The sequence below is a fragment of the Bos javanicus genome, chromosome 12 (assembly GCF_032452875.1).
Source record: "Bos javanicus breed banteng chromosome 12, ARS-OSU_banteng_1.0, whole genome shotgun sequence".
In the NCBI taxonomy this organism is placed as follows: domain Eukaryota; kingdom Metazoa; phylum Chordata; class Mammalia; order Artiodactyla; family Bovidae; genus Bos; species Bos javanicus.
Window position 1 is genome coordinate 25,645,533 of NC_083879.1, and position 15,365 is coordinate 25,660,897.

The 15,365-nt window shown below is 38.6% G+C and overlaps 1 protein-coding gene across 5 annotated transcripts in view; it reads left to right on the forward strand.

Moving 5' to 3' along the window:
* Positions 1 to 15,365, forward strand: part of DCLK1 (doublecortin like kinase 1) — a 352,130-nt gene that overhangs the window by 269,032 nt on the left and 67,733 nt on the right. For 4 of the 5 annotated variants that reach the window (XM_061434782.1, XM_061434781.1, XM_061434784.1 and 1 more), the window contains one exon: positions 14,465 to 14,552. In XM_061434782.1, the coding sequence (XP_061290766.1) occupies positions 14,465 to 14,552 (88 nt within the window). Of the gene's footprint in view, positions 1 to 3,222; positions 8,093 to 14,464; positions 14,553 to 15,365 lie in introns of those variants that run through there. The other variant, XM_061434786.1, reaches the window with a different exon arrangement.

Consider the following 15,365-nt stretch of genomic DNA (forward strand, 5'->3'; position numbering starts at 1 on the left):
CCTGATTTAATTTTCCAGTAGGATCAAGGCAAGAATAAAAGTAGTGGGATGCGGAGGAGGCAGATGGTACAGTGGAGGCAACAGGGGGCCTTTCAGTGTCCTGATTTCACAGGCGAGTGGGGAGGGATGTGTGCTCATAGGAGCTCTGAGGATGCTGTTCCCTGAACATTTTAATAAGTGAGTGCTCCTTGACAACTTTTGAACTCAAACCTGGATTCTTGAATTTGGTCTCTTGTCCTGTGTGCTTTAAAATGAGACTTCTACGTTGCATACATTTACACTGCCTCCAAGAGGGAAGCACCCCTTTGCAAGCCTCCTGCCAAGGTTGTGTTCACACACCCTCTAAAGTGGTGGGCAGGGGACCTGAGTCAACCCCTAATCCGTTTGGAGCCTGGCCCGCCAACATAGCAGGTTGTATCATCCTGCTCCTCTGGCCCTCTTAATGTCAGGTCTGCCTTGTTTAGATGATGCAGTGAGGCCTGGAGCTGGGCACCAGTTCCTCTACTAAATGGCTGTGTTATCGTAGGTAAGTCTGCGGTCCTCTTCAGGCCCCAGTCAAAAAAACAAAACAAAAGACTCTTTCCAGATAGAAAACGTTATCATTACTCCAATTCCATCTGAGTGCAATACCTCTGCTTTCTTCTTGGTCACAGAATTTGGCATTTTAAAGTATAGAGATCATTAGTGACCTACTAGAAGAAGAAAGGTCCAGATTCACTTAATCTCCCAGATGTCTGTGGTTGAGCGGAGGAAGGGGTAATGAGTGGTTCTTTTCTCATAAATGTTCCCCAGCAAGGCCCCCGTCTATAGGGGCAAGCCATTAGAAATAGGATAGGGACTTACTTTCCTGGTGGCCCAGTGGTTAAGACTCCATGCACCCAATGCAGAGAGCATGGGTTCAATGCCTGGCTGGGGAACTAAGATCCTGTATGCCCCACAGCAAGGCCAAAAAATAAAATAAAAGTAAACTTCTAATTTAAAAAACAGGTCAGATGGGGCCCTCTCGCATAGAACAGTCTCTCTTTTGAAGTGTATACTCTGGAGAGTATACCTGGCATTGAAATCGCTCATCATCCTCTGGACTAATTACATTAGATTCGGGATTCAGCTCGTACTTAGCTGTCGAGGTTAGATTAGAGTGTTTGAGACTCCCTGCCAGCAACCTGAGCGTCTCTCCTGCTGGCTATATGGAGGAGACTTCCATCTTGGGGACATAAAACGCTTGGCACAGCTGTCCATTTGTTGGCAAATGAGGTTAGAATGTGCTGCTTCTTCCCTCTGTATTCCCTACTTCACTACAACTGTGTCCAACTGAGGCAGAAAATTTCCATCCAGCTCCGAGCAGCTGTGTGGCCGGTGGCTTATGTAATTAACACTGCCAGCGCTTGGAAAGTGATTATAAGGGATGGTCCTCTTAGAGAGTCTTCATTTTGTCGTTTAAGCTACCAATGCCAGCCCCGTACTTGAGAGGGAAAAAACAATCCCATTTGTTTTAAGGAGACAAAGGTTTATCATCATCTGAAAACAGTTATTAAGCACATGTTGTGAGCAGAGCACGAGATAGTTTAGAGATGGTTTAGTTTCCAGGCTTTTGAATTTAGGCCATAAATGAACATCCTCCATCCATGTACCATGTCAACGAGTAGAAACATTCCCAGCTGCTTTAGTGAGAGGCGCTTTCATCTTGGTGTGGAGGCAACTACATCAAATAATCCCTCCCAGTTAAAATGAGCCTAGAATATCCCTAAAAACCAATCCTGTTTCAAATTTGGTTAATATTCTTCTCAAATGGTTGGCTGTACTCCTATGCAGGAAATACTGAAATAAGTGAAAGATGGCAAGTGCTAAAAGAAGACACTTCAAAGAATAAATATAACTCTTTTTATTGCAAATTGGAAAACAGTAGCTACTTCTATTTTTCCTTCTGTGTTGCCTAGCAACATGGCCAGGAAAACGAGTTGGCTGCTTCTCTCGCCAACACACACACTCACACACACACTCTCACACACTCACACACACACTCTCACACACACATTCTCACACACTCACACTTCCTACCTCATTTTGAAACACAGGAATGTAAGTTGCTTTTTTTTTAAGGATTGTTGAGACATTGACTGCTTTTTCACAAATTAAAAAACCTATATTTTTATTTATATCATTTATGATGGTTTAATCAGCTTTTATTCCTTCCCTTAAAATTACATTTTGTTACCTCCTTCCGTATTTTAGAATAGTCCTATACAATAGGAATCTGCACGCCAGATACTTTTCTTGATGAAAACCCCGATGGCAGTGTACCGAGTAACTGTCCTATTTTTCCTAAACACTGTCATTTAAATTTGCTGTCTAGAAGTGTTTGGTCACAGAAGCAGATCCTGGAGGATCTCTTCTATCCATGAACTTTCTGGGGTCTCATTCCTTAATACATCAGGAAGAAACGTGTTACATTGTGTAGGTCGAATGAAGCTCCCCATTATACTCCCACATGGCTGACTTTTGTAGATTATCTGATCAGTCAGATGATGTGAGGAGTGGGTGGTTCAAATTAGAAAGGAAGCCAGGATTCTAGACACTGTCTGCAGATATGAGCTGGTTGCCTGGCGACCAAACAGAAGGATCTTGTAGCAGAAGGAGGCGGAGGGAAGAAGAGGGGAGGTGACGGGTGAGCTTTTGGGTAACCAGGAAGAACTTTGGGAAGGGAGAGAGGAGGTCAAGTTCGCATTCTTTCTGTCTTCCAAACATATTGTTTTGAAAACGCAGTGTTTATTGGGTGTATGCAGCACACAAATGCAACCTTTGGGTTGCTGCTATGGGACCGGAATTTGCTGAGTGCCCGCTGGGGCTCCTAATCAATTATTGTGTGAGGTAAGCATGTTCCTCTTCTTCCCAGAATGGGATGGAAGTGTTTGAGGAAGAATTGCCTTGACACATAGTAGCAGGGTGGCACTGACAGACCTCGGGCTGTAGAACTCAACTGCGCACAAAGGAAGGCGAAAGCTCATGAGCAGCTCAAGCCAAGAAGGCAAAATAGCATCCTTTGCATCTGTTTAGATGGCTTCTCAGCTGTGATCTTTCCTCTTATCCAAATGTGGTGACTTTAGAAGGTCTAATGACGTTAGAAACCAAGGATGCCCATTCGGTGTTGCTCCACTCCTGAGAGAGCCACAGGGCACCTAAGAAACCCAAGTAAACAAATCTGTACCGCCCTTCGTCTTACAGGACCTGTATCGCCCCCTCTCTTCGGATGATTTGGATTCAGTAGGAGACTCAGTGTAAAAGAGACAATGGAGCAGTGTATATGGTTTGTGGTTGGGTGAAGGTTTCACGTTTCCTAAGCAAAAGTCTAACAGCGAAATACACAAAAGAGTTTTGCATACCTTGAAATGATAAACCCCAAATCATATAAAAGGAAATATCCAGGCATTTCATATTAATCCTTGAAGGAGATTATTTTTTTTTTCCTATTGAGGAGATTTGATTAATTTGATTGAGAAGACTGAACACAAATGGGCTCAATTGGTGAGGCTTTTGTGCCAGACCTGGCTCTAGATGAATTTCATATATGGGCCCGATCTTAGTGTCAGAACAAACTAATGGTGTAGCAAGACAGAGTCATAATTTCTTTAGATGGGGTTTTCTTTTTAATCAGAAGTAGACATGTAGATACAATTTTTCTGTACCTTTCTGTGCAAATTTTCTGGCCAAGCAGGTTAAAATGGCACTAAGCAGACATTTTCTCCTAAAGTTATATAGTCTTCATAAAATTTGGATTGCTGATTTTTAAAGTACTTTTATTGCAAATTAATACAAGTATTCGATTAGAGTTCTTTTTCTTCCTAGACAATATTCAGAGCTACTTATCATACTCCTCATATGTGGATTAACATATGAGGAGAAACTGTCATGTGAAATATACAACTCGTGAAGACTTACATTAAGCATTAGGAACTTTATTTTTGTTGTTAAAAGTAAATTTTACTCTTTATACTTATCTTTCATTGAAAACAGCATAAGCATAGATTAAACATGAAGAACTTGTTTAATGGCATTACTATAAAATATATAATTCCTCCTTACAATCATGTATGCAATTTTTCAAATGTATAAAGGCTGACGTTATGAAATTTTTTTTTTTAAACATACAGACCTAAAAAAAATGTGTCTGGACTTCTTCCAAAAAACCAATTTGAAAAGCAAAAATTCTCTTAAACAGTACTATATAAATCAGGTCCCAAATAGCCAAATCTCTATTTGGATACATTCTGGATCTTACTGGTATTTTGGAAATTTTCATATGCAAAACTCCTTCGTGTTAAACTAAGTCTATGATTATAACCCATTGTTAAGCATTAACCTACTAATTCTGCTTTCCTAGTCCTCTATTTAAAAATTATAGTCAGCTTTGCTTAAACATAAAACATTTATTTTTAAAGCTGAATGTTAAGAATGAATTTAATGTGTATGGTCTGTTGTAGTTAAGCCATGCCCTAGTGATCATTTAGTTTTACTAGTTCAGACACTAACGATTTAAGACTTGTGTAGCATGGTTTTGCTATTTCACAGGCTTGAAATATCTCAGTAGGTGATAAATTCACAATGAATGATGCCATTTGGAGGTTTGTACTTGTTTTTTTCCCCAAAAAATTTTACTTGAAAATTGAATTTAAAAACAAAATGTTTGATTCAAGATGGAGAGAAATTCAGTTGTCATATAATGTTTTAAATGTTATCAATTTATCTCCTTGATAAATTGCTCAACTATCAATTTTTACCATCTGGTTTATAGTTACATATGCTACTATCTCACTTTCCAAGTGAATAAAATATTCCAACCATAAGAAGAAGAATATTTTTTAAAAAGTCCAGGCAACCTAACAGCATTTGAAAATTTAGCCTTGTAATAATTAGTGCCTTATTATCCTGTCTGTTGGAGAGAAAGACACTTCTCTGGCAGGTTATTTGAGAACCGCAAGCCGAACCATTCCATCTTGAAAGAACAGTTCATAATAATACCTGTTCCAGACTTCAGGTTTTAAAACTGTTTCCAATAGAAATTGTGAACAGAGACTCCTGCTGAGATCAAAAGACTGCTTTGTTTTAGCTGAAACAGTAAACATCTGTGAGGTTGCCTGTGCTGGTGTCTGTTCTAGTTATGTCTTCGTAAAATGCATTACTTAATACAGTTGAGTCCATAAAAGATGAGTATGTATTTGACTGAACTGTCAAAAATGCAAAGAAAGCAATGGAACAGTTACCTTAAATCTGGTGGGGGTCAGATAGTCCAGAACAAAAATAAATGCTAGTAATTTTAACTTCCCTGAACTGTCAATCTTTTGGACAGCTACTGCTTAGAGAGGTCCAATAAACGCTATTTGTTCTGGGTAAGTGGCAGATATCGCCAACTGATATGAAGCCCAGGGCTTTGTTTAGACACGGCAAAAAGGAACTGGACTTGTGCTAATTGCCGATAGATATCATGGCCAACTTTCCATTCAAGCGGTTCTGAGGGAAATGCTATTCCACAGCATTTAATCTTTTGAACATATGACTTTTATTAAAGGACTGTTCAGAGGCAATATATATCATTTACTTTTTGAAACTAAAATCCCTCAGAGATTGAAACAGCACACCATTTATAGACTTTGAGATCTCTTTCTGTGCAGAGCATAATTCCATTATACTAAAACAGAAATATATATGAAAAAATCCTTAGCATCAAACTAGATGTTTTCAGTTTTTTTGGTGGAACTGAATTGATGATTTATAGACACTTAAGATTTACTTACTTACAGAATTCTTTTTAGAATATTAGACACTGAATTTTTAAATTGTTCTCCTGGGCAGAAGAGACCTCCAGGAAAAGCAATGCATTTTTGTCCTTATGGTAAACCTGAAATGTTCTGTGAAGACACTGCGCTCTAGGTAACAGTTTGATACTTTTTTTCATTTGCACTTATTTTTTTTTCCTTTAGTCATCACAGAGAACAATGTAATAAATATACTCCTGCTTTTAGCATTTAGAAAGGCAAATCCTAATCATTTATCAAGTATAAACTTCATTGTGAACTCAAAAGACTGGTTCTGAAAGCCACATGGTTTATTTCTTGTCTTGCTTAATTAGGTGGGGGTGGGATGGGGCAGAAATTTCCATGTTTTCATACTGTCGTAGACTTTTAAGAAGTTTCAGGTCCACCCATTTACACACACCCCTGTGTTCTTAAATTGGCTCATCTAAATATTTTAAAAAATCAAGTATCTTCTAAAAATATTTTGAACCAGCATTCAATTGCCATATGGGTTCCCTGTGTTAACCAGCAGAGGTTTTGGTCACATCCAATGTAAATCTATACATGATTTTTTTTTTCATTTAAAAACAATGAAATCTAAAAACCGCATTTCTTAAAACAAATTAATATATAGAATAATATCCTTGAAAAATAATTCCATACATTTTAGCTATTGAACTACCAAATTTTTCATATGTGGTATGTATCTACCCAGGTGTGTAGGCATTCATATAAATTTGCAAGGGTCAGTGTGTAAATGGGTGTGCTTATGTAAGTATTGTGTATATTTATAGACCATGAATAGTAAAGTGTGGTATTTGTGACACAGCCTTGTAAGTTACTGGCTCTTGTGGAATTGTATGTAAAACCTTTGTGTCATAAATCATTACACATGACATATTAATTGGGGCATGTTTAAGTTCAAAGGTAGTTTGCTAAACTAGCATGGCAAAATGGTTCCAAATAATAGACAGATGTACTGATTTAAGCAATTTGGAAACCAGATAAACAAACAAAAAATTTCAAATTCAGACAAATTCAGTGTTTTATTAACTATTAAATATAAGCATTCATTAATGCTTATATTGTTGTGACTTGATAGTCAACTATTAAAGTGATTATATACTATCACTGATGTTTCTCTAATGTGTATGATTTGTGGCAATTGTCAATCAATATTCATTAAAAAAGCTGATTTATAGGGTTGTGAGTAGCTGAGTATTGTACTGAAACATGAACAGAAGAAAATCCAAACTATATTTGATTTGAACTAAGTTTCATAACAAAGCCAGATAACCTATAAGGCAGGTCTGTATGTTCTTTCAAACATGATTCAAAACTGTTGATGTATTTTCAGTAGTAACCTTACTATACTTGCCATGTGTGTATATATCTATATAAATATATGCACACTTGAAACTGTTAACTGAGTGAATACACTATATATGCATACATTGTCTATTTATGCATATTTGCATTAGCCTGATTAGCATCTCTAATTGTGCATGTCAGTAACAACAGTATCCCACAGAGGTGTAGTGTGAAAATTAGAGATATATTGAATTCAATATACCAGTTGCCTGATGCAGTTTGTTATACTGTCAGCTGAAAAATACTTGTAATTTTGTACCTGTAACGCATGTGGAAAAGATAGGAAATCTGAGGCCCTAGCTATAATTTTTCAGGGTGCATGATATATAGTGTCTTTAAAATGTGGTTCGTTTTAGTAAAGATGATGGATAAATTCCAAGATAGTATAAATGATGCATGTAATACATGGGTGTTTATATTATATATGGCCACAAAATGGTTTTGAAGCTAGGGTAGAAGGTATCTGAAAGGTCATAGACAAAGAACTATGAAATTTAATTTTCTTGTGATTTTTCTTTGAGTTTATATTCATCAACAAGCAAGGAATCAAGTTTATTCTCAGAACATTTAACTTCAAAATATACTATGAATGTTGCAAATTTGGATAAAATTTTTATAAAGAGGTTGATATATTTCCTGCTTACATTTTGAGTTGCCTGGATATGTATTCTCTTAAAAAAGAGCATTTGGTGTTAAAATGTTTTAAACAGCAACAGGTTTTAAAACTTCGTCCGTTGAGGCCATCAGCAGGGTTTTATAGAGTGAAATGCTGAAAGGTTTCATTGAGCTCCCCGGTTTTGAAAGCTCCATCACTGTGCTGTGGTTTCATTGTACAATGTTGTACTTCGTGTTTCACACTGGACCATGTTATTCCTCTCAATGTTGTTACGCTTACCCTTAGAATAACTGCATAATAAACAGGAAAAACTGCCTGTGTTGTTCAGTGACTTTCTTTCAGAAAACTTGGTAAGTAGACACTGAAAATGAAATGACTGTGTGGAGTAAGGTTTACCTTCATTATCGTATTTATGGTGTTTGGTGACGTGGTTAGCATCGGTAGGTGAGACTTAAGAGACTGCAGAGTGAGAGCTCGTGACATCCAAAGTATCAGATACGGACAGTTAACAGTGAAATAAGACTATCCGGCGAAGAACTCTGGTTTACTTGGGTTTAGTAAAATCATTCCTTTCCTCTCAGGTTTGCCTTAAGAGTGAATATATCAAACAAATTGGCAACTGTTTCTCTTGAAAAAAAAAGAAATTTTAAATATACTTTCTCCTAGGCATGAAGGCATTTTTCCCAAGGTTGCCTAATTTGCAGGGGGAAGAATGTGTATGTGTATATAGGTACATGTGTGTGTGAAAGTATTTTAAAAGCACCAAATGAGATTATATATTTATTATAAATAAATATATAATGTTTTATTATATGTTTATATAATATAAAAATTAAATAACTATAATAAATATATAATAAAATACTTGATTGCCCAACTTTAATGTAGAATTAAAACCAATAATCTATTTCATTCATAATATGATATTCTAGTTGGAAAAAATTATTTACATTAAAATTATTATAGAAGTCTGAAATTCTATATAAGTTTTAAATCTAACACACTTTTACTAGGTTCATTTTAACTTTGAAAGTATAATTTGCTTTAATTGGTTCTCTTTATTATTTCCATGGACACCAAATATAGTGGATGCTGAAAACAGTAATGGGTACAACTGGAAGGAATGTTTGAAAGTGAAAGTGAAGTCACTCAGTCATGTCCAACTCTTTGTGATCCCATGGACTGTAGGCCACCAGGCTCCTCCATCCATGGGATTTTCCAGGCAAGAGTACTGGAGTGGGGTGCCATTGCCTTCTCCAGAGGATCTTCCCAACCCAGGGATTGAACTCAGGTCTCCTGCGTTATAGGCAGACACTTTACCGTCTGAACCACTAGGGAAGTCCCATTTTCACTTTACAAATTTATAAAATTCCAAATTGTGCTTTACTTTCTGAATATAAAGTTTAAAATAAAATGGAGCACATGCCTGAAAAAGTAGTGACTAGCTTCCTTCTTTGGGAGAAGGAAGTAGTAGAGGCAGAGCAGAATGCCTGACAGAGTCATAACTAAATACATTTACTTTTGATATCTTGGCTCCCGTGGTTTCGCTGTCATGGATTTAATGTCAATATTCTCATTTTCTTTTTCTCTTCCTCTAAGTAAACCAATTTCATGAATACCAGTTCTATAGTCTTTTTAAAACTTTGTTTATAACAAGCTTTTATATGTTTCACTGTTCATTCTGAGTTATGCACAGGTTGCCTGTGCCATAAACGTTAGGTTTAAACATTCTATGGAGAATGCAGACAAAGGAATTTGGGAAAAGAAATTTCTTTTGTGCCTTGTTTCAAGTAATAGAGCCTTATTAATTATTGCATATTGATGTCATCAACTTATTGTTCTTTACCCACTTGCAAAGTAAATGTATGATTTTTCTGTTTGCACACACAGTCCCTTGGGTCTCAAGCTCTCTACTCCAAGATTATGAATTAATTTTGCTACATGAGGTCATCTTTAGAGATTCTACAGACCTCAAGTCAGGATCACCAAGACAATTATAAGAGTTTGTTAACTATTTGTTGGTTGTGTTTCCTTTATAAAATTAATCCAGTTGATGTTTAAATATTATATTGCCATTTTCCAAAAAAAAAAGTTACCAGAGTAATAACCATATCCCAAGACAAAATGTGAAATGTTAATAATACAATTATCAAGACCGAGCTAAAGTTATCTTGTGAAATTTTTCTCCCTTGCTTACATCAGTCGGATCGATTGGATATTTCTGTAATCCTTATTTGGTGTGGACCCCACCTGAGTAACACCAATAATATGAATACAAATGGCAGGAGTAACTCATACCGTTTATATTTGAAATGAACTTTTTTATCACATAGTCATCAGATACATCTTGGTAAAATGTGGTTAGAACTGTTATGTCAGCTTTCTCACTTACTTCAAAAAGTGTGATATGTTCTCCATCTGTTATATGATCCCAAGCTAAATAGCTACACTTCGGATGTGTTCTTACTTAGGGCAGTGCTTTTATGAAGGTGTGCCATAAAAGCATCCAGGTGCCAGCAACCTGTCCACCTGGTTCCCGTTAAATTCGCTTCGAGGTGATGACATTTCAAATGTCACAGTATCTCTTAGAGCAGCCAATTGCATTAAATTATAAAATAACTGTGTTTTTCACTATACACCATATGCCTTGGAATTAGCAAACTGATTGAAGCAAACACAAAATCTTATGATCATGTATACTATGAAATGGTTTATGTTCTCTGAAAAAAAATTAATAAATTGATTTCATTTATAAGCATGGCAAAATGTAAGTGGACTCTTCAGCTCTATGTAGGTCATAAATAAGACTGATTCATCTCATTGGGTTAATTCTAAAGAACATGAACTACACATTTCCCCTGTATTAGGTTCAAAATCCTTCAATCAGACTTAGGGCAATAATCAAAATGTTCACAGTCTGTCTAAAGTAGTATATTTAGGAGTAGTGACGAGGGTACATAGAGGGCCATGATGATTACTGAATGGCTTCAACTGAGAGAGTGCAGTATGTTAGGTAATAAAGTGAGAATCCAGAAAATAACAGGCTGGAAGGATAGGAATGTAATAAATTCGACATTAACATGAATAACTGAGAAGTCTTAGACTCGACCCAAAATACTAACCTCTCAAATACAGAATATGGAGATCTGACACCGTATAGGCTTAAAAGGTATGTTGTTACCTATAAGCCAATATGATCTTTAAGTGTATTGGTATTCTATTCACAAAGAAGAAAACACTACCATTCTCTGTTGTGTGTTGGTCAGGGCACACCTAGAATATTTCATTTGCTTTGAGCACCAGCATTAACCAGAGATATTGACAAATGGAGGATCAAGGGGTCATGGGGTCCTGTCTTACGACAAATAACCAGAGAGACTGGGATTATTGAAATGGAAAAAGAGAAGACACAAGGGGTTCAGTGGCTCTTTCCAAATTTTGGAAGCCTTGTCCTGTTGGGAAATGCAGTGTACTGGGTGGCTCCAGAGGTGCGAGATTAGAAGGACAAACGGAAAGTGTAAAGGGGCATCATTGGCACATAACTCACCTGTTAACAGTTAGCGGGCCGCCTCAGGAAACAGCGGGTTCAGTACTGGAGCTGTTTGCACAGAGGCCATTTGACCCTGGGATTTTTATAGTGGGCATTTGGTCTCTCAATGGAAGTAGGATAGAAGAGGTAATATTTAAGGTCCATTTCAGTTCTGCAATTCTTTGAATCCATGAATGGTCATTGTCTTGGAAAGGTGTATAAGGTTTAACCACTTTACTTCTTTGAGGAAAAGCAGAAGTAACGAGAAATTGAATACATTTATTTTACTGTATTTGAGCATAGGGAACAAAATGAGAACTTTCCATTTTTAGAGTACCGTATTTGTAATTAAATGTCCTCTTACAACTGTCTGTTACCTTCAGATAGCATGAAATTTGAAATGACCTGGACTACATTTTGAAAAGTAAAGTTGAAAATAAGCAATTTTAAGCATAAGCAGACTTGTGTTAACCCTACTTTTTTTTTAAAACCAGAGCCTAAAACCTTGAGGGGTTTTGTTCATAAGGCAGAGAAAAACACAGCTGGCACTGTAGCAAGCGTTCAGGGCATCAGACAATTGGTGGCATTGTTGAAAATGTAATTCATTAGTTGATAAGGCAGTTTAGTGAATAATATCCAGCAAGTTTATTAAACATTACAGTTTAAAAGAATGCTTTCACATTATTTGGGTGAGTGTTCTGTGTTGAGTGTCTGGTGTTCTTATTAAAAGAACAAGATTTTGGAATCGAGTCCATAAGTTGTAGGCATCTTTGCTAGGAAATACACTACTAGTCTATTAATTTGAATGCTTGATTCTGAAAGAATGTGTCTTTGTATTCTAAAACACCATATGATGGGACAGCACCTGCCATCCCAAACCACAATGTGTCTGCATTATTAAACACCATTTGTGATGCTGCTGGAAGAAATTCGAGGATTGAAAGGCTCAGAAGAGAAGCTCTACATTGTAAACATTTCTTTACAGTTTTTCTGCTTGGAACAGGATTATGTCTACAGCAAAAGCAGTGACCCCAGGGATAAAAGCTCTCCCTGTTCTGGAAAACACACCTTCCCCTCAAATGTGGTAGCACTAATGTTTCTTGTCTCCAGACCTTGACCTTGTAAATCTGCCTTGTTTCAACCTCCTATTCCAGTAGTATAAATACAAGGTTTTCACAAACAGACATTCATAAACGAGCACGCCCAGAGGCTCATACATTCACAGTGCCTTGGACAGAGTTGGCTGTGGCTACAGTTAGTGTCGCAGCCATCTGACAGGGTCACAGTCTGAATCCCTCTTTCTGACCCGACAGAGGACGAATGGGCGCTGCTGGCCACAAGGGGAGTTGAGTGAGAGAGGATGGAAACAGCTCAAGTCACCAGGCTAGGCTGATGGATGGGGGATTCTTACGATCCTAGAGAATAAAGGGCACACGACCCAGACTACCACCAAACTTCTAGAATAATCACAAAACTTCTAGACTAACCACCAAACTTCCAGAGTAACCACCAAACTTCCAGAAAGTCTTATGAGGAAGCAGATCTGTCATGGCTGTGAGTTTAACTTTCGCCCCCATTATGGCAGCCGTCAGCTTTGACGAACTTGTCCCATGGAACACGGTTCGTCAGCTTTGACGAACTTGTCCCATGGAACACGGTTCGTCAGCTTTGACGAACTTGTCCCATGGAACACGGTTCGTCAGCTTTGACGAACTTGTCCCATGGAACACGGTTCGTCAGCTTTGATGAACTTAACACACCCCGGGGAATGCTGTGCAGTTGACCCAAATGGTCCCGCAATGACTGAAGTAGCATTTGCCCAGTTATATTCATCCTTTGGGTGAAAACTAAAGCCTCTGAATTTCCCATGCAAGGTGCTGTTGGGCACAATGACTGTATGTAAAACTCTTCCTTCCGGCTTTGTGCACACTTAAGGTTGGAGGGCATGGGGAGGCGGTTGAAGGGAGACAGGTAAGCAGAGGAAAAGTAGGTCAACATTGCTTCTCGCCACTTCATTATTAATTCAGCTACAGATTCTCTCTCCCTTCTCTCTGCTCCACAGACAGCCAGCACCCCGAGCCAATGCCGCCCCTCACCGCCTCCTGGCTCCCATCAGGCCAACCAAGTGGATAAACCCAGGCAAACAGAAGGAGGATCTTTTAGGACAAGCTGTGTTCATTACTTAGAAACAGCATCGATATGTGCACGTTGTTTTCTCAAGGAATAGATGCAGAGATGGAAAGATTCATTGTTAAATTACTGCCTCGTAGCTGATCCCAGTATTAAATGTTTGGTATTGTTTTGTCCTCAGAGCTTTATACCCTGTAAGAGGGCATAGCGGCCCACTCCAGTATTCTTGCGTGGAGAATCTCATGGACAGAGGAGCCTGGTGGGCTGCAGTCCATGGGGTCGCAAAGAGTCACACACGACTGAAGCGACTCAGCACACGCACTGAGCTTTATAATATAGTTGTTACCCTGTTTGCTCTCAGGGATCTTGAGTCCAAATACACCCAGAATTTGAATCACAAGGCTTAGGCTTTTAGTTTCATCTTTGCCTCAGGAAGAAAAGTAATTATAATAAGTAAATGTTCTTGTTACATAACAACATATCAATAACTTGCTTAGTGCTTATGTCTTTATCACAAAGTGGAATTAACAAACCTACTCTTTAATCTTTCCCCAAGGATGTGGCAAAGCTGAATATTTTTTTAAAAGGATATTCCATAAAAATCAAACTGAAGAAAAACATTTTTCCATGGTAAGAATAAAAAAAAAGATCAGAGGTCTTGTAAGACCTCTTGTAAGAAGGCTGTTTGCAGATAGACTGTGGAAGAGTGAGGTGAGACACCTCAAATCTGCCAAACCTAAACAGTGAGCAACAGGATGCTAATTTTGAGAAAATGGAATGAAAGTCACGGACCGTCCAAATCGACAAGGATGAGCCCAGCACAGTTACCACCACCCATCGTTGGTTAAGAAGCTGGTGGGGAACGGTAGTCCCGGTTGAGTGGTCGAGCACCTCCCTTTCTGGACGTGGAGACCAGTCCCCTCCGGGGCAGTGGGCGCAGTTGCTGCCCGAGCTTCTGGGCTGGGCACAGCACCTGGAGACATGGGGCAGGATCGACAGTTTTTATTCTCTGTTTCCGTTTTCCTCCAGAGCTCTCAGCATGGCGGCTCCTCCACTTCACTTGCATCCACCAAAGTCTGCAGCTCGATGGACGAGAACGACGGACCCGGAGAAGGTGGTAAGCTTGGGATGTGGTGTCCGAGGAGAAGGCGTATCTTGTACCCAGAGGGAGAATGGGTTGGCTAAATTTAGTCCAGGAAACTGACATTTCTCCAGCAGAATGACCCTGAAGCAGCTCAGGGTCATTGCAAGGGGGTGGGACCGAACGTGGCTCTCACCAGGGGTGGTATCTGCTCTCTGGGGCTGGGAAGAGGGAGTCAGCCAAATGTGGAGACCTCTCCCACCCTCCAAAGGTGTAAGCATTCTTAGAAGGCCAGCTCTTGCTCTCCTTGCAAATAAAAGGGGCTAACTGTTGCCTTTGTTTTCCAAATTCGGTGCACTTCTGTAACAAGAGAGACATGTTTACTCTTTTTGACTGAGATAGCCCTGCAGAGGCACTAAGACTTCAGTAAAGTCAAATGCGAACATCTGGCTTTACAAAAAGACTGAATTGATGGCAAATGGCAAAAATATTCTTTGGACCTCCCTCGAATTCACTTTAGAAAGTGGTCATGTGACTCGGGTTATGGAATGAGTGTTTCCTGCTAACTCCTGAAATGTTTTGGATGAGCCTTTCCTGCCCTCTGCATCTTAGTTTTTCTTCTATGAAATGGAGATTTTATCCTAATACATGCTTGTTTCCTCCCTGGAGGTTATTGTCAGGCTAAAATCAATTATGGGAAAGTATTTAGGAACTCAGGTATAAAACTGATACAATCAAGCCACTGTTAGAGAACCAGTACCCCTTATTTGTTTGAAGGGATAGGATTTAATTTTCCAATAAAGTCCCACTTGGGGGAAACACTTCATTATGTTACATGCGATACATGAC